Below are 26,296 nucleotides of genomic sequence, written 5' to 3' on the forward strand. Positions count from 1 at the left end.
ATATCATTGTTGTTAATAGGGATATGAGCAGTAATTATTGTCTACTTTGAAGTCAAACTGATATCACATTTAGTTGTGCCTTTATGCAGTCTAACATTTTTGTTTTTTGAAAAATGTGTTATTTATAATCAATTCATTATTAAAAGGAAGAAACATATCAGAAATATTGAATTTCCTCTCAGAAGTTACCGGCGTGTCTGTGTAAATTAGGGGCGTGTCTGTGTTTGATTGACAGCAGCTAGTAGGTGACCTCTGGAGAGACAAACTAAAAAGATGTAGATGGTAGCCTCCACTTCATGAGCAGACAGCGCGTAGTTAGCAGTGGTATTGAAAAGTAAGGACCACACCAGCATCTAACTGGACACTGGTAAGCTTACATGCTGTTTAATGTGCTGCAGCAGAGCAGCTATGTAGCTATAAAGCCTGCAATCTGACTTTGCCAGAACAACTTTACCCTCTGAATGTGTGTTTGCTCATCCAACAAGTTAAATTGCAGGACAATATGTGTGTTCACATTTATGAGTTACGCAGGAAAGCTGATGTGGGTTTTTGTTTAAAGTTTTGGGCTCTTGTTGTGTTGCAGGCTTTGCTCTGGCCGTTCGAATGATGAGGTTACTACGTAATGCAAATATGATATTAAATGAAGACCAGAGCAGTATTACAATACATTTATAAAAAGTTCTCTTTTTTGGTTTCTGTTTTCTTTTATTTCTTTTTTTAAAGTTAAGCACAAGACAAGTAATTTGCTGCGCAGATATGTAATGCTGTTAGAGCTACAAGTATAGCGATTCTTTTAGCAAATAATCTGCTGGTTATTTTTATTGAATCGATTAGTCTATAAAATGTCAAAAAACAGTTCAAAATGTCCCTCATAGATACCCGAGTTCGAGATGACGTTTTCAAATGTCTTGTTGTGTCCGACCAAAATTCCAAAACCCGAAAATATTGAATTTATAATAGTAGACTAAGAAGGAAACCATTAAATTCTCACACTGGCAAAACTGGAACCAGAGAACTACAGAATTATTCTGAAAGAAAGGAATTAGTAATTAATTGTATTAACTATTAAAATATTTGCCAATACATTTTTTGTAAATCATTAAATATACTAATCATTGCAGATCTACATGATGTAGCCAACAAATACATAACATAATAGTTGTATTTGAGTTGTACTTTAAATAATTAATTTGTAACTGTCCAATCCAGTAGTCGAACAAAAAACGTTAACAAGTTTGACTTTAAACGATCAATCAACCCAGATGTGTTACTGACTCATTTAAGATTCAGCATCTAACTCACCAAAATGAATTGAATTTAAAAGTGGTTACGGTCCCTGTTATTTATGAGGTACAAATGCATTTTTATTGCTTTGACATGGAACAATAATTAAAGGAGTCATGGCACATTAATGATAAAAACTGTCCAAAAGGATTGTAGATAGAATATGTGTTGCCTTTGAACATTAAAGGGGACATTGTGCATGTTGCCTAAGTGGTGGTAGTTTATGAAAAGACTTTCTCTCTTTCCCATTAACTAGATAGTAACTCCCACTCTGGTTCATACATACAGTAAGCTAGTTTTATTTTGGCGTATCATCACAATTAAATAATTCTCACAGAATTGTTATAAGTGTAAATAAGTGTAGAAACCTTTGTTCTTGTTCTCGAGATGGTAGCTAAGTTCTGACTGTAGAAGAACTTAGATGCCCTGATGTATCTAAAAAGTGGATTTGCAGACACAATCTTCTGTCATTGTGTTGAGCTGGCTGAGAAGACTGAGCAGCCTTGTGTTTCAGAAGGCCGCTCTATTTTTCTTTCTTCATGCAGCATTTCGTTGTCTTCTCCTCTGCTGGCTGACTAGCACTGGATGTTGCTGCTTTTGTGTCTGGAAAATATAAACATAACATACTGAGGCACGATAAAAAAAGGGAAGAGGCTGACTCAGAAGGCCCTGATGGATGCTTGCAGCTTGATAAAAAAATAATTAAAAACACTATCATTCCACCATTGATGGTTGTTTCTCCAAATGGAGAGCGTCCGTTTTCTATTACTTGGTGTTTAACTACATTGAAACAAAGGTCTAAATACATATAACCAATGCAGTGTTCATGTGGCTGGTATACGAGTGATACAGGGCATTTTAAAAGGGCAATGTCTTCGAGAGACAATCTGCGAGAAGACACCTCACTCTGTTTGGGTTGTTCAAACCATAAAAAACCCTTTGTACACGATTGCACCCCGCCGTTACAGAGTGAAGCATCTTACCTCACAAATGATCTTGAGACATTTTTAACTCAGACGCGTCTTATATCAATTTGTGCATTCATATTGTCTTTCCATTGACTTAAATGTTCTGTCTGAGTCATGATGAACTATTATGCCTGTGTTATATATACACACACTTTATTTGGTTTTACACAAAGTTTTCTGTTCAAACAAACTGCATTTTCATGATTAATATGTCCACATAGATCATATGTAGAAAGAAAGAAATTAAGAAACAAACAAACAAAATAAAATCTACAGTAATGACAGAACACACACAGTCTCCATTCAGCCCCACAAAGACATGTTTTCCACTTCCGTATGAGTTGCCTCTCAGGATATTTCAGCCACAGGAGCACCCTGTGAAGTGTGGATCAGAGCCACTTCACAGATGTCTGTTGACGAGCCATGATTACATGACACAGAGCCCAGCCTGTTGAACTGTTAATATCTTAATAAACCCTGCCTGGTGAAGAGTCCCCTGAGAGAAAGAGTTTCTGTGTAAACACGACTCCTGTGACTCTACCTGGTTGTGCGTTGTTTTGCTGCGATGAGGGATCTGCTACGTTGGCAACGCTGGAACAATCCTCCTCCCCCTTGGAGAGGGAGCACTCAAGTCCTCCAGCAGCTTCTAATAGACTCTCCCTTGAGAACTCTGAAGGGGGCAGAGAGACAAATGGAGGTTGGGTTGAAAGTGAAGTAGAGAAGAAACAATACACTTTCCATCACACCGCATGGATAAAAGTACTTTATTTCTATATTCTCTGGTTAATTATGTTAGAGTACAGAACTTCACCACCATAATAATCAATGTCACCTGACATTTACAGCTGCATGTTTTCTAGTAACACTGAGTGAATTCAAAGGGCTGATCTAAAAGTGAAGCCAACCTCAACTGGATTAGTTTTAATGGTGATTGATTTGTTTTCCCAGCTTCCCCTTTGCTCCTTTCATCTGTACTGCGCACATTAATAGCAGCTCCTTCATAACATGGGAGCGATCCATAAAAAACAGTCATAGTTTTTGTTGTTGTGTCCAAGTGAATTAAAATGAAAATGGACAATATTAACCAGTAGAACAATTAGAATAGAATAGCGTATTCACACAAATGGGACGGATGTGAAATCACAGTGACCTTTGACCACTAAAATCAAATCAGTTCATCCTTGAATCCAGTTGGACGTTTGTGGCAGATTTGATTAAATTAGCTGAAGGCGTTCCTGAGACATCGTGTTGACGAGAATGGACCAGACGGACAAACAACCCAAGAGCATCATGCCTTGGGCTACGGCTATCGCCGGCGTGGTGGCATGAAAATGACATGTTGGCACTTCAGAAAAGCAGCCCTCATAATGCATTAGTGCTGGGTAATTACTGAGTGTGTACAGTATGTGCTGTACTCAGTAAACCACTCACCTGCCATTAGAGTGAATTATTTGTCCTGAGCTTAAAAGCTGATTCCCTGTTTTTTCTCATCAGCTGTTGAGGTATGTGGCACTGACAGGAAGCTTCTACGGTGGCACTTTGAACCATGTAAGTGTTTTCATTAAATTAATGGTTCAATTATACACTTTCTTGCAAAGAGTTAGATGAGTAGGTCGATACCACTCTTGTGTCTGAACATTAAATATGAATCTACAGCCTGCAGCCGGTTAGCTGAGCTTAGCGTAAAGACTGGATACAGGGGGAAATATCTAGCCTGGCTCAGTCCAAAGAAAACAAAATCCACCAACCAGCTCTTCTGAAACTCAATAATTATAATCATGTTAAAGCTAATTGTTTTAATCTATTCAAAACATGTGAAATAATGGCACACACATGTGCACATAACAGTGCTTTGTCTTATAGAACCAATGTGAGAACGTGTTGAATTGTGAGCAAAAGTGTTTCCCTCAATCTTTTAGTTTCACTTCTTTTAATTGCCCTCTAACTCGCAAAGCCTGTCATTAATTTTACATACACCCCTTCCAGGCTTTTTTTTAACTTTCTGCCTGATTTTCTGCTTTACGTTACAGCTCCCATTTTCTCCCAATTCTACATCCTTCCTTAATATTAATTGTTATGAAAAAGGACTCTTCTCATGGAACCACGCCATCTATTTTTCAGAGGCCACAGCCGTGATCTCCTCCTACACATATTTTTTGACATACTCCATTTTGACCCTCTTCATTCAATCATTCTATTTTCTATTTGGGTTAGTTGAAAATCAAAATTGACAAATACTCGCTTTGCTTCATACCTGATCAGTTTAGATTGTGTTTCGGAAAAAGACATGAACATATTCTAGGGCAACATACAGTATACATTTACAGGAGAGGTCTCATTTTACAAAGTGTTGAAGTACTCTTGTGTTGTAGGTTTTAAAAGAGGTTTGCGTTGCTGAAAAGGCAGACACAATGCAGTAGACATGCAGATAAACATACCCTCCATTTGGCAGCGCAGCTTTTCAAAGGCCTCTGCCGTGGCCTCGTCATCGTGTGGGAGCTCCTCCCCAGGGGGAAAAGAGTCGGGGCTGGGCCGGTCCGATAGGCAGCTCTCTGAGGAGCACTCGTCCCCGGCTCCCTGCTGCTGCCTGTACAGGTGATGCTCTACCATGAACTGCAGCTCTGGGAGGAGGGAGGTGGCGATAAAACAGGTGAGAGAGAAGCAGGGAAAATAAAAGTTGGTTGAGAGCGAAGAATCAACAGGGGAAGGAGAGGAAAGATGACAGGGAAGAGGAGTGGATTGGAAGAAATAGTGTTACTTCCCCCAACAAATCATTTGGAAAATGTTGGAAGGAGGACGAGCAAGAAAAGAAAGTTGATTGAGATGAAGGGAACCAATGGGAGAAAATACATGGTATGAGCAGTACACAGGAATGTGAGACGAAGGAAGAGACTTAATGAAATCCAGCACTTCAAAATAATATTGTAGGTTATTAAGAGTTTTTAATGAACTAGCAATATTTAATTAACATCCAGCAGTGTTTGAAGTGAGGGGGCAGGTAAAGATACATCAGAGTTGGGAGATGATTTGTTTAATCGCTTGCTTCACTTACCTTCATCCACGGTTTTATTACTCTTAATCGCCTTGCAGTGGGAAACTAAAGCACACCGATTATCTCCTGTTTCCATTAGGAAGCGACTCATCACACTTGAAGCTGTTAAGCTGTGAAACCAATTGAAGAATAAACCTCCAATAGCACTAGATTGTACTTATCTTCTCATTATCGTTCCCTTGCTTTGGTTTCTTTGTTGCAACGTATTCGCTGTTGTACTGCATAAATCATGACATTATGTATGTGTGTTAAATTGGATGTTGACATACATTTCATTGCATTGCAGTGAACAAAAAACAGCCTTCAGAAATAGTCAAATGCTGGGTTCTGTGTGTGTATCATCTTCAGGTTTTCTTCAGGTGGTACAGGACCCTTTGTGCCCTCATCTCCCAAAGACATACTTTGTAGCTAAAGAAATGGAAATTCTGGTCAGGATAATGAGTCTTGGCTATGGCAAGTGCAGCACTGTGTGGCTCCAGGGTTGAAATAGGACACTCAAAGTAGACCAAACTCCCAGCTGAGCTATTTCACCAAGTAAGTTTGCGTTGCCTGTGTGGTCACTAATTGGTGTGTATTGTCAATTAACAAAATACTAGTACAGCAATAATTTGATGGAGTTGTAATTGTCAATATATGTTAATTTCAATAAACCTGTTTCAGTTCAAAGAATATCATTTTAGATGTAGGTGGTGATTCAGAAGTCTGGAAACAGGCCAACACTTCCTGTTGTTTAATGGCTACCGAAAGTGTGATACAAGACATAAAATGCCAACAGCACACATAGAACTAGGTAACTCACTCTACCTTTCATTGTAGGTGTTCCCTTCGGCCCTTTTCGCCGCTGTCGAGGGGAGTTCAACAAGGCTGCCTGTAAAACATTAATGCTTCTCATCAGCTGGGCAGAGAACACACATATTCAGGACATTGTTTAAATACAGACGGAGTCAATTTTAAAAAAAGAAACTGAATTCCCATAATTACATTTCTGTAACTTTCTGTAAGAGCATGAATTAAATTACCTTGTACAACTGGTTTGGTAGACGATCTTCATCTATTTCTGCAAGAAAGCAAATACACAGTTATGTACAACACACAATACAACAATACAAATAAAGGACCTAAAACAAATATGGAACGACCAGGCAAAGCTTGTGCAGCCTAGTGACTGGCCATAATAGCACAGTTGACCTCTTCAGTGTGTCAGTGTACTGTCGCTGCTGTGCTGCTGGGTCTCCAGACACCAGAGTGCATACAAGGTGACCTCCGGCCAGATGGTTATCTGACACACTGCAAGCCAGATGCAAGTGTTTGTTCCATTTGTTCCATCAAGCATGGTGGGGGAAATTGTTTTTATTATCCTCCACTCTCGTTTTTTTTATGAAAACAGACACTCTGAGTGATTTTTTGCAAACAAAGGGGAACACTAATCCACTCTCGCCCTCTTCCTAATAGATCCCTGCATGCAGGCAACTGCTGATGATATAAACAGTAAAACCGTGTTTATCAAAAACCCCTTAAGGGAAGTAAGTGTGTAGCATACTAAAGTGTAGTCTGGAGCTGATGTGATTTACAATCAGTTGGCAGTGTTTTAGGGATATATATATATATATATATATATATATATATATATATATATATATATATATATATATAGCTCAAATGAATGCAGTCTACAGTGAAATACAACAGTCATGCAATTGATCCTACCTTCTTGTTATGTGTCTAATATTTTACCATCAAATTTATATAAATGACGGTTGGCTAAATAACAGAAACACTCCTCTGTATAATGTATACAGTTCAAGAGCACCACAAACATCCTAAAACATAAACAAAAAAATTATAACCTTCATTAAGGTTGGGTTTATTGCAGGACTCTTCTGCATTAGTTTTAGCTGGATGTGACTAATAAACTGGCAGCTGAGTGTATATTACTACAGTAAAATAAGATGCAGTGTGTGCATAACCATAGCTTTAGAGATTATTTTTTTTCAGGAAATCTCCAACATGATCCTACGATAACGTGAACCACATGCGACTCCAACTGGATTAAGATTGATCATCTGGAGTCAATATGTGAAACTGGACTCTATGCTCACTAAATGAAAAGACTGAAATAGAAACAAAAACACTGTTGACTGGAGTACAGTAAAACCATTAACTATAATCAATAGTGATTGTGTTGAACCCTCATCCACCGTGTTTCTAGCCTTGGAACTTTTTTCTAGGACACCACCTTGTTGCTTGGCAACCTATGCATCCCTAGGCACTAGGATGTGTGTGTGTGTGTGTGTGTGTGTGTGTGTGTGTGTGTGTGTGTGTGTGTGTGTGTGTATGTGTGAGAGAGAGAGAGAGAGAGAGAGAGAGAGCATGTGCATATATTATTCCTACTTAAAAGTATGCACTAGGCTGTTCAAAATGTCAGTGATGTGCTTGTTTCTTTATTCATCTCACTGTCTCTCTCTCTCTCTCTCTCTCTCTCTCTCTCTCTCTCTCTCTCTCTCTCTCTCTCTCTCTCTCTTTCTCTCTCTCTCTGCAACAAACACAAAGATATTCACTAGTGGTGAATAAAATCCTCACACAAAAGCCATTACATTTCATTTCAAGAGGGATTCATCTTTATGCTGTGCGTGTTTACAGTGATGCTTGAAACTGAATCTTATTTTTAGCGTCTCCCAGGAGTTTGAGAAGGTTCATACAACCATTAGGGATTTTTTTTCAAATCAATCACAGGAAATATGCAGTCTTGAAATGTTCTTCAAGTTACAGAATAAAATTTAAAGATTAAATAAACTGGTATTGACAGACAGCTGTCAAACTATGGCAGTCTGAAAATGTAGTTGTATCCCACCAGTGCAATATGTAATCTGAAACATTTTGTTCAGCCATAAAAAAGTTCCAAACATGTTTGCAAAAAGAGAAAGCAAATAGCTTAAAGGAATATGTAAGTCAAAACATTCAAATATAGAAAATAATTTCAATAAAAGGGATGAATCTGTGAAAGCAATCTTGAGATGTTTGGAAGGATGCCTTGATTGTAGCTTGTGTATGTTTTGTGATCAGTTGTGAACTGTGCGCAGTTTGGCTTTGATTGAGTGAAGTTAAGTATTTAAAAAAAATATTTTAGTTCAGGATTTTCGCGCAATCGTGTCAACTCGGCCTACACAGAAAATTCCCTAACTCCGTCCCTCGTCCTTGAACGGTCCTCGCTCCACTGTAGCCATGTGCTGCGGGGGGAGACGAAGCTATAGAGACCAAAAAAGGCTGCGATGAATCATATTTTTTTTATATGGACTGGTATGGCTGGGAGATCGATGAAAACCTTCGACGAAGGGCTGAGCCCCCATTTTGGGGGGTCCTGGGGTTAGTAATTAAAGACCAAAAAACTATCTAAAATACTATAGCTATAAATAGCAAAACATTGTTCTGCTCCAGTAATGGTAGCAGCTTTAACTGTAGAATTGTTGCATCTTAACCTAAGAAGCTCTAACAATTTACCATCTGCAGAGTAAACGTAGATACATAATTTTAAAAAAAGATGGAGGTGTTCTGACCCTGAAAATAAGAAGCTGTGATGTAGAATTGTGCAATTTCAGATGATGTGTGCAGTACAGATGGAGTGAAATTGGAGCTCCAAATTGATCTGGTGTCTTCTCATGTTTTCAGTGATGATTAAAATTGGTGCATAGTATTAATGTACTAAAGCTGAAGACTTTTATATATATGTATATATACATATACATTTATATATATATATATATATATATAATATATGTATATATACATATACATATATATATATATATATATATATATATATATATATATATATATATAGTATAGTTTGTTAGTAGTAGTAGTAGTAGTAGTAGTAGTAGTAGCAACACTATGATAAAATATGTCTTTCACTCGGCTCATATTCAGATTTCTTTCTCTGTTTATCGAGCCCATCTGTGCTGTAGAATGAGGAAAAAGGCCAATAAAGAAGGCCGTTCCAGCAGTGATGAGTCTATCACTGCAGCTCCCAGCTGACTGGTTGACTGTCACAAAGCCAGACGGAAACAGAGACGGTCTTCTGACTCCACTTTATTCAGCCAAGCAGCTCTAATTCAGCTGTCGACTGTAGCTGGTGTCGATTCATATTTCCTGTACGGCATTTGATGAAGAAAAATGAGAAAATAAAAAAATCAAGAAAACGCTTGCACTGTGTCTTTAAACTAAAATAAAAAAAGTCTTAACACAGTCAGTCATGCATTTAATAGTTTTTTTTAAATCTTCCTGCAGTTGTTAAGCATTGCTATATATATATATATATATATGCTGTTGCTTGAAAAGCGCCTATTGACTATTGACTCAAGAAAAGCTACATTTACTTGAGAGACAACTTAATTTACAAGAACACTGTTGTCAGGATAATTTTCTCGAATCGGATCAAAGTTGCCTGGCGCAGCACTAATTCACATTTTCTTGAGGAGATGTTCTCTTACAAAGAAACTAAAGCTTGTAGTACTAGTTCTACAATAGTAGTGACAGCAGGGCTTTCAGAGGATGAGAATATATTTTATTGTGATACAGTTCTCAAATAAAGGGAGAATCTGAAAGATGAAGAAGGGGCAAAGTGACGAAGTATTAGTCCTGCAGTTTGCATGGCAGTGAAGAAGAACAGGCATAAACATCAATGCTCATAAGCGCAGCGTGTACACTATATTTTAATTTGGTAAGGTATAACATTTTAAATATCGTGCATATGTGGAAAGGTTCCACCCCTCATTCACAATGGCAGTGAATGCAAAAGTGACATCATTGAAAACCCTTTTAAATTGGAAGGTATACTAGGGAACAAAGTGATTTCCTGCGACACTCTAGTTGCTGTTAACGCTGTGTGCATCAGTCCTTACTTCTTTTATGTTGCATGTGTGTGTGTTTGTATGTGTAATATGTATCAAGACATCTTCCATGTTCTTGCTTAGAGCTGAATACATTTGCCAAAGTGCTTCAGGTGGCAGCACTCACTCCTCCACAGAGCAGCTGGTGCTTGTAGTGATGAAAGGATCTCAATTAAAAGGCACTACTTTAACATGATTGTTTAATGTGAGATGTGTGGTTATTTCCTCAACTTTATGTTTAAATTGTAGTAGTTGGTGCATTTATAGTGTATCATAATATTCTGTATTCTATAGATATACATCTCTCTTCTAGCATCTATATGTCTATCTATTATCCCTGACAGGAAGAGTGAGTGTGCACGATGCCTTTGCCTATCTTGCCCTCATTGGTGTCTAGATGGGGGTTGGCCAATAGTGGGTTGTATTCATTCAATCACACAATACAGAAGTGGTTGTTGCAGACACACTTGATAGAGATCTGCACTCTACTCAGTGCGCCTTTGTAGTTTACTGCGTATTTACTGTTGCTACATCTGGATAACCTGCTGCTAAGAATAAAAGTATCCAGTTTCGGAACAAAGTACATCTACATTTATCCATCTCTTTCAAAGGACAAACACTGGAGCACTGCTGTTGCTCTTCATGAAACACAACATACAAAAATCTTTGTTTTTTAAAGTTTCTAAAATGATAGAATTGATTATTCTGTTTCTGTCAAATGTTATTTTATCCACCTCAAGTTGTCTCTTTGAGACACGACTGCTCCTCTTCAGAATAAATATAAGCAGGCACAGCCAGCATCTCAGCTGTCTGTACATCTGTGGCTGTTCCTCTGATGTGCTATTGGGGTTCACAGTGCCTGGGCAGAACGATCGGCAGAGCATTAAATAATGCAGAGCTCTGTCTGATGTGGGGCACAACATTACTGCACAAGCACAGCCCTTCTCCCTCATCTTCATCACGTCTATTCCTCCCCATCTCCCTCCTCTCGCACATCCTCATTCTCACACACTCATAACTGTAACTGTCTGAATCTCTGATTGTGTCTCTGACTCTGATTTGACGTTTGAAGTCATTTTTTTTATTCCTATCTTTTCCATGACATAGCTGGCTATCTCATAATTTCTCATTTTGAGGACACACACACACACACACACACACACACACACACACACACACACACACACACATGCAACTCAGTGTGAGAAGTCCATCAAAAGTCGCACAATTCTTCTCTAAAATGCGTATTTTCTCCCCAAACATTGTTGAGGGCAAGATAGGCAAAAATATTCTGCAGCAGATTACATTATATTTGATAACTTTATCAATTCCAAAGTTAAAACTAGTTTGGTCGCCCAGTGCAATCTCAAGTGACAAAAGAGATGTGTGTGGAAGGACTCTAATGAGATTTTTCCTTAATATTAGAAGCATTGCTTTTATCTCAAGGCATCTTCACGCTCTTCCTCACTGTTCTGCCGTGGATAACTAACGTACAATCAAATCTGAATTCAGTTAAAAGAACATTCTTTTCTGTTATTTTCTTTTGTAAGGGCAAAGCACAATACAACCAAAGAAACAAACAAAATCTAAACAAGTTTAAAACTCATGTAAAATGATCATGACTGTAAAATAACATGTAGCAATGTATTATAATATATAATATCTGATAAACAACACACTTCCTCTTATCCTGTAATCTTAGTTACTTTGTCTTGCTTTCTTTTTTCCCAATGCCTTCACTTCACATACGATTTCACTAATTGATCGTCTCATAAGTCTCTCTTTTCTTCTTCGTGCCTCTGATCTACTGAGCAGAATGTTGAAGGTTTTCTCTGCTATTTCATTCAGAGATCAAGGTCGACTCTCAGACCCTCTGCACGCTCAGTATCCAATTACTAAATGAAAACACAGACACGTGTAATCAAACACAGAGACACACATCAAGCAAAGAGATCACAGGCAAATACTTTTTAATCAGACCCAATTAGAAAGACTGTTGTTTCAATATAAAAACACTCAACTCTAAGAGATAAAATGCTGTGAGTTAAACAATACAACATTGTCAGTCTTTGCTGGTATCCTCAATGACACATCAGCTCTTCACTTAATCCTACAAAACAGAGAATACTATTCTCTGTTTTCTCATCTGGAGAAACTTACACTCACCGCCCTATATTCCCAGCTGATCATCCTTTTAATTTGGGTCACATTACACACTTACACATCGAAGCACAGCAGAGGCGGTGGGGGAGGTGGGGAGCCACTGGATGACTCACAGAAGAAGACAACTCTCCAGAGGAGCACTGTTGTGATCATTAAGATCCCATGAGAGGTCACACACACACGGCTGTTTTTGTTGCTCTAATGCAGCAGGAAGATTCACTTGGTGCAAAATGTGCTTTAGATACTGCTTGACAGCAATCACAATAAGAAATATAAATGTCTGAAGAATATTGTGACTACACTAACTTGTTATTTTGTGAGGATTCATCTCCCATCTGGGGATAAAAAGCTCAAGGTCAAGCTGTTAGTTGAGTGTTCAGACTCTGTTTTAGGTGAAGGTTAGTTTTGGTTGCCTGTTAGTTGAGCTGCACATGTAGCAGGTTTATTACAATTTAGGTACATTTTGTGTAGTTTAGGCAGTTATTTATATTGTCTATGATACCATTGTATACTCACCAAAGTTAATGCTGACATTTGGGAGCACAAACCAGACAGATAGGGCAGGAAACATGAGCAGTCAGAGGAACAGACAGTTTGTAACAAGCCAACAACAAGGCTGCAAACGCACAAAGAGACACAGTGTCCGAATGCCAGAGATGAACGGTTTGTCTCCTCTACAGCAATGCAGTGTTGACGATTACAATGTTGATTCTCAACTGAAACCCCTAATGCCCGATAACCTGTAAGTTTGATCATCTGGCCACTTTTTTCTATCAATGTCCTCCGGCTTCAGTAAGTAACTTGGAGAGTACACTTACCGAAAGCAATGTTGGCCAAAATTACAAATATAAGACACAAGCTTTAATAAAACAGAATCATCAATGACGTTTCTAGATAGATAATAAACACAATGACCTCACAGGTGACAAAAATAGCCTGTATGTGTGCATGTGTTTGCATTTCAGTGCCTTACCAGGTGAGGATTGATCACTGGATGCCACTAACGTGGCAGGTGTGGGTCTGCGTCTTCTGATCTGAAAAAGTACAACAGTTTCATTCTAAAGTGAGAAAAAAACATGCATAAACAACTTCTTAAAACCGTATATTTAAAGGTTGTTCTTGATTGAAGTAAAATGTAAAACTCTTGCCTGATAAATCTTAGGCTGTAATTCCAGGTCTTTGGCCTCTCATGTCATACAGTATATTGGCTCAACCAATCAAAATGCTAAGCAGTGCACTGAATCGTGTGTTATTGCTCAGCCAATCAAGGAGAGACAAACCCTGCTCCCTCAGTGCCAGTCGTCTGGACAACTCAGCATCCACTTTCTCTCATGATGCTGGCAGCCCATAACACAGCCTGTGAGCAATGCTGGATCTCAACAGTGCAGGAAGATCAGCAAGGAAGTCTGCCACCTACTTGCTTCTTGGCTCATGACTAGTGGAGTGTGGCATCTATGGACCAATTCCGGGATAATACTTGAAAGAACATGCGCATTTCACTGATATCAGATATCAGAAATATTGGATTAAGTAAATGATGGTAAAGACACTTGTATTTGTATTGCGCTTTTCTAACAATACATTTGTCTTTCATTGGCTACCATGCAAGGTGCCACCTGCTCATCAGGACTAACTAACATTCATACACCGCCAACAACAACAGTAAAGTATCCATAAGTAGGGCTGACGGACAATTTTACAGTGAAACATGCACCAGAAGGTTCTGCAAATATGAAATGGAATCAGATATGCATCTATATCTCTTAAACTATATGAGACCACAGATTTTGGGGGGGGAACGTACAGTGGTTCATTTTCAGTCGCCTGAGCAGTGATATGAGACTTTAAATACTCAATTGCACACACACACACACACACGCACACACACACATACACGCACACACACACACACACACGCACGCACACACACACACATGCACACACACACGCACACACACAAACACACACACACACACACACACACACACACACGCACACACTAATGCACTCCTCACATAGCTGACAGGGTTGCTGACTAATGTTGGAAGGTGTGCTAGCTCCAGTCCTCCATGCATCTGTTCTAACTGCTGGTTGTGCACTTATAAAGCTGTGTAGTCTTCTTCTTTCTTCAGCCATCCAGCCATGAAGTCTGACCTGAGCCTGCACAGTGGAGCATCACATTGTATTTTGTCAGACAGTTCAAAACTCCTTTTTCTTGAGATGAGAAACTAATGATCAACGTTTTGAGCTGTGCTGTGAGCCTGGAAAACAAAAAGATAGGACTCACTGTTGTTGCAGGTGCATTCACAGTTAAAAGGAAGAAAAAAAAGTTAAAGAGGAGAATCAGAAAGCGAATCGTTGCCCTTGGATCCAATTTGCAGGTTTGACTTTGAGGCTGTGAGGTGTTCAACAAAATGCGTGAGGAAATTATTAAATAACACAAAACATCACTTAGACTTTGTTCAATAAACAATACAGGTGTAGCTGCAGAAATAATGTGCAGTCATGAAAACTGAGTCAGTAGTTTCTCATTAGCCAAGCCTAATTAGGTATTCAGATTTTAAGAGGCTTCATCTTCATTACCTTACCATTACCATTAAAAGATCCCCTTGGAGAAATGCCACACTGGTCAGAATAGAGAAAAGAAAGTGTCGGAAAGCTGAACGCATGTGGCGAAAAACTAATCTCCAGGTTCACTGTGGTATCTATAAAGAGAGACTTCACAATTATAATTTGGAACTTAGAAATGCAAGACAGGCCTTCTTCTCTGACATCATAACTAAAAACAAAAACAATACACGCGCCTTATTTGCTACCGTGGACAGGCTAACAAACCCTCCGGTGTCGGTAACGGCTACGCTCAATCCACCTGGGCATGCAATCAATTTGCCTCCTATTTTGCTGATAAAATTCAGAAAATTAGACAAGCAGTCGGTGGCTCCACACCAACCACAGGATATGTGTTGTCCCCATCTTTAAATAGCATCCATTCAAATATTATGACACAATTTCACTCAATTAACCAAAGAAGCCTAGAAGACATTATACAACATCTGAACACATCCTCCTGCTGCTTTGATATTCTACCAACACACTTTTTCAAAAATATTTCACACTGCATGACCGCTGATCTTTTACAAATTGTAAACACATCCCTTCTCTCAGGTGTCTTCCCACAAGCCCTAAAAACTGCAGTTATTAAACCACTTCTAAAGAAGGCTAGTTTAGACCTCGAAATATTGAAAAACTATAGACCAATATCAAACCTCCCATTCTTAAGTAAAATAATGGAAAAAGCGTTTTTTCAACAGCTGAACAACTTCTTGGACGAAAATATCTGTTTCGATGTCTGCCAGTCCGGCTTTCGTCAGCACCACAGTACTGAAACTGCTCTTGTTAAGGTTTTCAATGACATCCACTTAAACACAGACAGTGGCAGAATCTCAGTCTTAGTATTACTGGATCTCAGTGCTGCATTCGACACGGTTGATCATGACATACTACTAGACAGACTGAAAGTCTGGGTAGGACTCTGGCGCAGCACTTAACTGGTTTGAATCCTACTTGAAGGACCGACAATACTTTGTGTCGGTAGCTAATTACACATCAGAGCTGACTCGGAGGACATGTGGTGTTCCCCAAGGTTCAATACTGGGGCCTTTTCTATTCAACATCTACATGCTTCCACTGGCTCAGATTATGAAAAACAACAAAGTGTGTTATCATAATTATGCAGATGACACACAACTCTACATAACTATATCACCAGGGGACTATAGTCCCATACAAGGGCTGGCTAAATGCATTGAAGAAATCAATAACTGGATGTGCCAGAATTTTCTTCAATTAAATCAAGATAAAACAGAAGTAATTGTTTTTGGTCCCAAGGACGAAGGATTGAAAGTCAGCGCTCAGCTTCAATCACTAATGTTAAAAACCTCAAACCAAGCTAGAAATCTAGGTGTAGTTATGGATTCAGACCTCAACCTGAACAGCCATATCAAGACAATTACAAAATCAGCCTACTACCACCTGAAGAATATATCAAGGGTTAGAGGACTTATGTCGCAACAGGATTTGGAGAAACTTGTCCATGCATTTATCTTCAGTAGACTTGACTACTGTAACGGTGTGTTCACAGGCCTCTGTAAAAAGTCAATCAGAAAGCTGCAGCTGATTCAGAACGCTGCAGCTCGAGTCCTCACTAAGACCAGGAAAGTGGATCACATCACTCCAGTTCTGAGGTCTTTGCACTGGCTCCCTGTCAAACAAAGAATTGACTTTAAAATCCTGCTGCTGGTTTATAAAGCACTGAATGGTTTAGGGCCTAAGTATGTTTGCGATCTACTGCTACCTTATGAACCATCCCAGCCACTCGTCTGGGACGAGTCTACTTTCTGTTCCAAGAGTCAGAACTAAACATGGAGAAGCATCGTTCAGCTTTTCTGCTCCACATATCTGGAACAAGGTCCCTGAAAGCTGCAGGTCTGCTGAGACCCTCAGCTCCTTTAAGTCCACATTGAAGACTTTTCTGTTTGCTGTTGCCTTTAATTGATCCAGATTCAATTACTGCATCTCACTACTGCATTTTATTTCTTAAACTGCACTGCAACTTTTATTCAACTTTTATTTTTGATGTTGCTTTTTCTACTTTTATTTAGCTTTTTGACTGTTTTAATGTTTTCTTAAAACTGTTAATCTGCATTATGTTTTGATGCTTTTAATGGTTTTATGTGAAGCACTTTGAATCGCCTTGTTGTTGAAATGTGCTATACAAATAAACTTGCCTTGCCTTGCCTTACCTAAGCATCTTACACTTTTCCAAGAGATGCAAGTCAACCTTTCAGTGTCACCTTTCTGTGGTGCTGCTACTTTAATTTCCGTATCCGTCACTTATGTGACTGATCTCACAGTAAGTCTGTTTCAGCTGACATAAAGGTACGGGTAGATTTATCCTTGCACAAAATTGAGCCTTTTGTCATTGGATAGCAATCTAATGCTGAATCGCTCAAGCTACTGATCTTCATCTACCCTCAAACACAGTGGCGGTTCTACATGTAATTACGCCCCGGGCGAGACCCCCCCCCCTTTCTCTTTGACAAATGGTGATCATACAACTAATTGCATAAACATCTAGCTGGAACCAATTTCTAATTGATTCAATGTGTTGTTTCAGTTAAACCGCAGCAGTCCGAAATATCTGTGATCAGTCAGAAATTACAGAGCCACACCACCATAACTTTAAAAAGAGGGTCTGAAAGCGCTATGCAACTCTATACGTCTGTTACAACACTGCTCCCCTTAGTCTTCTATCAACTGTTTCTCAATCAAAGTTTAAGTCTATAGACGACTTTGCTTTGCACTCCTGGATTCAAGGTTATAGAACAGTCTGCCTCTATGGGTCAGGTCAGAAATATCTGTGGAAAGTTTAAAATCACATACAACTGTAAATTATGTTTATATTGATTTTTTTCCTGCTGTCTTTGTCAAGTTCTGTTTTACGGTATGATTATGTGATTTGTTTTGTATATTTCTGTGAAGCACTTTGTGACTTTTAGATATCAAGATCTCGTTTGTACTTTTGTATACTATGAATCAGTGTACTCAAATTTCAGCCTTGTATGTGTCTTGTTGTCATTCCAGAAATCTCCCCTCCCGGCCCACATTAAACCACAACGAGCCATGGCTGTGTAGAACTGATTATGCCAGAGTCATTGTTATTCTCCTCAGCCGGCAGCAAAACAAACTCCCTGATCTTTAGCTCACACAAATACCAGCGCTTACTGGACAGGCTCTTCCCTCAAACCATCGTGCCTGCCTTTCATCAGTCCGTTTAAAATGCAGTTCTGTCACTTCTCACAACAACGAACAAAAACAGCCTTCAAAAAGTGATGGGTGGGCAGGAAAAGCCGTGCATGCCTGATGCCCTTGTGTGGGCCAGCAGACAAAACACATTTGGCTGGAAAATATAGGTCAGGCCAAGAGACAGCAGAGACAAAGTCCTGTTTCATATCTAACACTTTACTTCTTGTTTGTGGCCCCACAGACCCCAATGCTGTCTGTGCAAAAAAGTACTAATAATTGCAAAATCAACTCTCAAATAATTGTATTTCCTTCTGACCTCATTAAAACCCGAAATGTTGAAAACTGCTAAAGTATAACATTTCCATCATTAGATGAAGGCAATCAAATACGACCATAAAAAATTGTTGTAAGGCCAAAAAAGGATATATATTATTTTATGTTTGACGAGTTCAGCATTATGTCACATTTTACATTTCTATATCTGTCTTTCTGGGAATAAATGCAGCGTGCTCTTGAGGTTTTCTCTCCATATGCAAAGACAAATATAAAACCTTTATAACACCAACCATTAGAGATTGAAACATTGGTGATTTTTACAAAGTTATACAAGGTGCAGAATTTGAAATTGAGGGCATTACTATTGCTCAACATGTCAACAGCCAGTTGCATGCTCTCATGCACTAACATGCACTGCAAGGCATAATGTCGTAATTCTGCATTTAAATATTTTTTTATTGAATTGCAAATGTAAAATGGAATTTATTCCTGTTCAACTTTAACTCTCTGGATTTATTTTGTTTGCAAAAAGTAATTCATAGACACATATGTTATCTTACATAGGGTGTCATGTGTTTGGAGTAACTTCCTGTTAGACCTCTTATGAACATACTCCAATGGAACTTCAACTGGAATTTGGGTGGAAGAGTGCTGTGTAAGAACTATTCACACCAATCACAGATGTAGAGCAGATGAACATCCATTGTATTTACCCATAGTTCATAGCTGGAGTCTCTGAGACCCCCAATAGAACTAATGGGTAATCTTCTCTAGGAAAGAAAATGTCAAGCTGAAACTAAATGTCAAGAGTCTATGATCCCAAGCTGCCTCAGTAGTGATATTTAGCAATTTCGTACAATTACTCAATGTATTGTATGCGCAATGCCTTTTCACATTAAAATGTCAGTGCAGGTGAATAAACAGTAGAAGGAGCTACAACTATTGTTTAGGTTTTATAGCTTGAAACAAATTTGACCGTGGGAACTTTTTTCTTATCGTGGAATAACCAAACTCACAACTAATTGGGGTGGCAGAGGTAGCAAAAAGGGGTGTAATTCAAAATGTGCAGGGAAATTCTAAGGCGTAAAGCCTTTACCTCATAACCCTGATTTCCCTTCGAGAAAAACACTGGTAGGTTTGTAGTATTTGCGCTATCAGAGGTGCTCCGTGACCTTCACCAGAATAATGTGTTTGCAACAGTCAGTGCCATGAATCAGAACTAGGGAATTCACATTCAGTAAATTGCTGAAAAAATAAAAGGTTAAAGAAAATGTTCCCACCACCTTGTTATTGTGTGGGTCGGGTCAGTACTGTACTGTCAGAAATTCAGTCTATTTTACAGACAAGGATTTGTGTGATTCTTCGTCCTGTCATTTGAATTATGATCTTGGTATTGTTCAGGCTAAAATCAGTGCTCAGCCATTATAAATCCTCACAGACTGTCTCTTACTGTGGTCTCGTTTGGCTCTGAGTAGAAGGAAATTGCTGTATTCACAGGACATTGAAAACCCAGATCACTGACTTCTTCTTTCTTTTATCTAAATGTCTTCAGTCTTTTGCCTCCCTCTCACTTCCTATCGCTCTTTTGTCTTCTCCACTATAACATCCCTCTTATCATCTTCTCTTTTGCTGCATATCACACAACCAGCTGCACTGGGAGGAGCAGGGGTTGAATGCAATGCACAAGCTGCAATTTATTCGCTTTAAGAACATATTTTTTACTGAGAATCTTTGCTGAGAATCTAAAAAAGTAAATAGCAGCAATTTATAATTGAATACAAATTAAGAAGAATGAGGGCTTAACATTATGCTTTCAATGAAGGCAGCGTAGAAGTTTTCTGCTCAGACTTGTTATTGCAGCAGCTATGAACATGTTCAAAAAACTGGTAATTGAATCAATGGGTCCTCAATCAGAAATAAACAAAAGGGTTCTCCTTTCTTGCAACCGTCGATTCAAATAAATTAACAAATGTCGCTGACATATTTGATCAGCTGTAATTGGTAGCTAATTAATCAAATGATGGCTCTATGAGTTGGTTGAAAACTCCACCTCCGTTTGACTTTGTAATCTTTATAGCTGACTCCTTTTAAAACAAGAACCTTTGAAAAGAGGTCCTAGATAAGCATTAGAGCTAAAGGGCTGACAATGCTTCCACAATCACATACTATGGACACATACTCAATAAGTGAAATATCATTCAACATACTTTTGTGGGAATAAACACACTGAACTGTAATTACCACGTCACTTCCTACACATAACCACGGTAACCTGTGCTAACCATTGCTTGTTATGAACATTATAGTATGCAATTCACATACTATTAATTTAATACTGCGGTTTCATACTTACTAAAACAAAACTTTAAATACCATGTTAGTATGGAGACTGAGGTCAAAGCTACAAGTCCCTGGTAGTCCTTGCATTTTGTCTTACCTTTCTTTTAATATAAGTCCAGACTCTTTTATAATCCTGTTTGGCTGCTTATTTTACATACTAGTTCATATTTTCAATTTGCAGCCTATGTTTTCACTGTAAACGTACATAAACATGTACAAAGCAGTAATGATTGTAGGCCTAACTCCTGGTTAAAACCATATATTTGTAGTTTAACTGGTCTTGGTTTCCTTAATGAGCAAGAGATATGCATGGCGTGATGAATATTATCTACTGCACTCAAAAGTTATTCTTAGAAAATGGCCTTCCTGAGTCAATACAGTGTATTTATTATGTTCCTTGTCAAGGACAAAGACAGTTTGACACATCAGCATCGGGGATATTAGGGAGGACACCATCAACCCTGAAATTAAAGGACACAACCTCAATATGTCACATTTAATCATCTCATCATCAATTAATGTAGATGTCTCAAGCAAAGGGCCCTTTCAGTTCAATATCAAATGTCTGTTGGAATGGGATTAGATTCATTAGATAGACAGCACAGAGACTGGAAATTGGGAATAAACCCGACAACATGTACAGTTCCCTCAAACCGTTGAAAATAACATCATATATTCAGCAGGACTATCATGCCTCAAGCTTTTTCAAGCCTTTATTGGCCTTGATTCTGTAATGTTAAAGGGAAAAGTTTGACGTTTTGAGACACATGCTTCACATAATCTTTTTCTTGCTGCGAGTTAGATGAGAAGATTAATACAACTCTTACATCTGTGTGTTTAAAAAAGCAGGATCCCATGGTGAGTTAGCTTAGCATAAAGACTGGAAGCGAAGAAGCTGGCTCTGTTTAAAGATAAGATCTGCATACCAGCACCTCTAAAGCTTCAGCTTTCCACTTCATTGACATACTTGTGTCTTGCCGTCTAGAGGATGTGAGGCGGCCTAGCTGTCCCCATTTCCGGTCTTTTTGCTAAACAAAAAAAGCTAACCATGTTCCAGCTTTCTATTCAACAGACAGATCTGAGATTGGTCTTGGTATATATTTCCCAAAATGTCAAAGTATTCCCTCAGTCAAACCGTAACATAACCTGTTTGAAATGAACAAAACATACTTCGACCGGTGAGAAAAATATCTAAAGAAACCTCTATCCACTGTCACTATCAGGTCTTCCAGGCCTCTTATTCGGGTACAGTCAGTGTGTGCTCGTAAGCACAGCGTGACCCCCAACGTAAAGTCATAATGATAATGGAGGAACACACTGTATCTTTCTGCGGATAGCAGGATGAACGTGTGCTGTTGGCGTGAGGGTCAGACCTCAGGGAGGCTGCTCTGACTGACGGCAGGTCTCCACGGAGACTGATTCACTATGTTGGACAGGTTGCAGAGATCACTGAACCATGGGTGATGCCCTCCGGTGTGATATGTATAAGCAAGGTTGTAAACACAAAGACAAGCACAAACAAACACACTTCTTTTTATTCATTTTTTACATTTTCTTTATATCTGATGGTTTTGCGGTTTGATGTCTATCTCACATACATATAAAACCACTTAAGAACAAGCATGCCGTGGAGGCTCAGTGGCCTCTCACAGTAGTCTAAATAGAAACTATATCCGAAAAGGAGTCTCCTTATTGAGGCCGTGAGCTAGGCACTGTTAGAGCTAAAAGACATATCTGCTGGTGAAGAAGAGACGGTAAAGCCCAGGCTTGGAGGTGTTTAACATCCTGTGTTGACTGGCTGCAGCCTGTGATCGGACGCGAGGCTGAATAGACACAGACTGCCTGACATGCAGTCACAAACAGGACAGACATGGAGACCTGAGCGACTTGAATTACATCCGATTTTTTTGAACGATATACAAAGAAGAGAAAGTGAGAGAAGACACAGATGCAAACACACTTGCTACAAATGCTCCACAGGCACCAAGTTATAGACACAGTATCCTTAATATCAATTACACACGTAATGATGTTCTTAGTTCAAACAGCAACAAAGTCAAACCACACTGGCACAAACCAATAAGCTTCAGACCTGGATAATCATGCCATCCAACCTCTACGCTCATCTTCTGGCAGTTTGATTAAATTCATAATCCTGACGATTTCAATCCTCCTGGTTGATTTGCTATTTGACATACAGATTGCAGAATTCCCATGCAGAAGAAGGCTTAATAAAACCATTATCAGTGACAGCTGTACAATGAATAAACTCTACATTAGTGCACATAATGAATGGATATGTTATTATTGAATGTAAATAAATGAAACGGCTATTGCTGAAAATAATGCTGGACATGAAGTATTATTAGTAGTATTAGTACTCAGTAAAATACTAATCCCAAAGATATAACAGGGTTTCATCTTTTATCTTTAGGATTATTATTTTAAGAGTTAAGAAAGTTGTATTCCAATTTTATTGTATTCCATTTTAAGATTTTTTGTCAGCAAGAACTCTTTTAAACAGCACTACAAATGTTCTATTTGTTGGTCCTTTTATCAGATTGAGCTGCTTCTATTCTGTGGGACAAAACTCTTCAAGGTAACATTGATGATGTTTGTCTTTGGCATGTCCTAGTATACGCAACATATGTGTAATTGACTGCACTCTACTTAAGTGAGCTTCGTGCAGGGCGTTGGTATCGCGCATGCTGGCTCACTGTCATGGCGTACTCGGACACTTGATAGAACTGAGTCAGCGTTAATGAAATGTGTTTCACCTGTTTCAAAATGTCTGCTGCGTAAAAGGCCTGTTGTTGTCTGCAGTAGTGATGGTTTAGTTGTGTCCTGTTAAAAAGGGTAAAATAGTATCATGTACTTATTCCATCCATTACCCGTAACCTCTTATCCTTTAAGTGTGTGTAGAGAAGCCAGAGAAAACCCACGCTGACACGAGGAGAACATGCAACTCCAATTGAGTACCTTGTTGGATACTGTTTTCATTTTGACATTTAAGTTGGTTTTGTTGTTGTCAATGTTTGTTCTTTAATGAGTCAAAGCCACATTAAATCCTCCAAACATGTTTTACCATAAAACGGGAAAAATGGATGAACCTTTTACAGGCACTGCAATGTGGATGTGATGTTATATTGCGTTTTACAGTGGTATATACTGACATAATAAATCAAGGGGCAAATTACTGGGAAAACGTAAACAAATTATCAATATTAAAAAAATCAGATGGTCTTATCGTACTTTAAAACTGCAAACCATCAGAAATTATGTAAAAATGAAGGGAGCATTGAAGCTGTGCTCCTTTCTATGTGAGTGGAAGTTATTTAACTTTCAGGTAACTCCACCTGAGGGGGAACCTTTATGCAGAGAAGAACTTTATGGAGTATAATGGTTATTAAGGTATGCACATTCAGTTCCTCACAACTGAGCCTTACTTCATCATACTAGCAGCTCTAACTCAACCTGAAACCATCCAATGACATGTCCCACAAGGCCAATCTTGCAAACACACGCATGCACAAAGCGGTCATCCCAACGTCTCCTTTCTTACACCCACAGTGGGAAAAAGAATGACCAGCAAAGAGGGAGAGAGCGACATAAACGGGGTGTAGTCAGCCTCATAAATCTTTGCTGGTTTTACTTGAGGCTCATTTGTTATTAATGACTTGTCCATGTTATATTTATAAAAATGAGAAAGTGGGACACATCTTTTCACTACATTCTCTTAAAACACATGGATTGTACCCATTGGGCTTTTCACTCACAAATAAGAGTTATTTGATATTGGTTCTTTCAGTGATGTTGAGTTTATAAGATCCTAGAGAAAAAGGTGATACATTGCTTTTCACCGAGCCATGCAGCTACAATCTATTATTTATACATGTTTGAGTTTGATGTTATGAAATTATCACATTGCTAATAGCAGATTGATTTGGAATAAGTTTATCTTGTGCTTGCAGGCAACTTTTGTCAGTATCTCACTGCTGTGCAGTGCCTGCAGCCAAACACTCAAACCAAAACAACGGCAAACCCGTGGAGACGCATCCATACACTGCAACACCCCTTTTTAACACTGATGAGTGACTGTGTCTCAAAGAACATGCAAAGAAGGGAACATCTATCTTCATTTTATCCCAATGACTTAACCACGCAATTTTGGTGTAGGGGAGTAATGAGTTACTTAAAATGTGGTTTCTCTAAAACGTCAATCAGACCAGACACATTTTGGACAGAGCACACTGCATCTTTTCATTCCTGTCGAGTTGCTCAGCTTTGTCTGCACCCATTGCCTTGATGACTGAGTGTGACAAGCATTTAACACTGATTTCCTTTGAACTGTTTCCACATTTATTTAGCTAAAAGTCCAATCCTGTCACTGATACATTAAAGGAAACCTTTAAAAGCCTGGCAGTCCCACATCCTTCAAACCATCTTCTCTTCCTCCTCCTCACCTGTTCTGCTGCCTCTGGGTCCAGGTGGGTGTCCAGTAGGGGAACGGTGAACTGTATCTTCCTGGGGCTCCCGGTGTCCATGGTGGCTCTGTCTGTCAAAGAGGAGGACAGGACGAAGAGGAAGAGGAGGAGGAGGGAGAATCCGTATGAGGTAAAGAGCTCAGTGAGAGTGTTGGAAAATAAATGGGCTCCAGCTTAGGAAAAGCTAAGATTGCATTATAGTTTCTGTCTATTTTCTGTTCTTTAGTTCTATCTTTCAAACACTTTTCCCTGATTACCCGGCTTTTAGTTTGGCACCCTGTTTGTTTCTATCCTCAGCACCTGCTGGTGTCTCTAACCCGGCTTCACTCTCCTCTCTCCCTGTGTCTCCCCCGGCACTCAGCGCTGAGGCAAGGGCATAATGGGCTAGGAACACCTCTCCTTCGCTCTCATTCGCTGTACTCAAGTCCCTTTCATGCAAGTCCCGCCCTCTGTTCACATTTCTTTCTGTCTGTATTGGATGTCTGAGATGAGGGCTGTTCTGCAGCAGCCCCTGCACAGCCGTCAGAGAGAGAGAGAGAGAGAGAGAGGGGATGACAAAGACGTCCTCTCTCTCTCTCTCTCTCTCTCTCTCTCTCTCTCTCTCTCTCTCTTTCTCTCTCTATTGGATGGGTAGGAAAATATGCATGATCCAGCCTTGCTTTAAGAGAGTATTGTTAAATACTCGTCCTACACGTGCTTAAAATATAAATACAGAGGCTCAATCAGAATGAATAAGCTCTCTCAGATGTATATAAATACACACCCCTGACAATATTTAATACAGAGATTTATGTGAGGGTCACAGTCAAATGTGTGAGTAAGTTATTTTACCCAGATTACTGCAGTATATGTAATACATAATAGGTCTACATAATGACAGTTTTGAGCCAAAAACCGAGCTTCTGAGAGGATCATCTGAGCTTTGTTCATATCTGACCGAGCTTGTCCTCGCTGCCGCCTGGCCAGCACAATCGTTATTGATCCCCTCTTAAAGTGTCCCCACATCACACGTCTACTGGGCACTGATACCTGACACCG

At 39.1% G+C, this 26,296-nt stretch overlaps 1 protein-coding gene across 1 annotated transcript; it reads right to left on the minus strand.

Moving 5' to 3' along the window:
* Window positions 1–1,447: 1,447 nt before the first annotated feature.
* LOC306736875 (protein phosphatase 1 regulatory subunit 1A-like) lies at window positions 1,448–25,318 on the minus strand (the record flags this gene model as incomplete). The annotated part of the gene is made up of 7 exons (XM_079218560.1): window positions 1,448–1,887; window positions 2,794–2,922; window positions 4,691–4,873; window positions 6,109–6,172; window positions 6,324–6,361; window positions 13,327–13,387; window positions 25,238–25,318. The coding sequence occupies 7 exons, from the start codon at window positions 25,316–25,318 to the stop codon at window positions 1,808–1,810; spliced, it is 636 nt and encodes a 211-aa protein (XP_079074686.1). The 3' UTR covers window positions 1,448–1,807.
* Between the last annotated feature and the right edge of the window lie 978 nt (window positions 25,319–26,296).

This window comes from Taurulus bubalis (assembly GCF_910589615.1).
Source record: "Taurulus bubalis genome assembly, chromosome: 5".
Taxonomy (NCBI): domain Eukaryota; kingdom Metazoa; phylum Chordata; class Actinopteri; order Perciformes; family Cottidae; genus Taurulus; species Taurulus bubalis.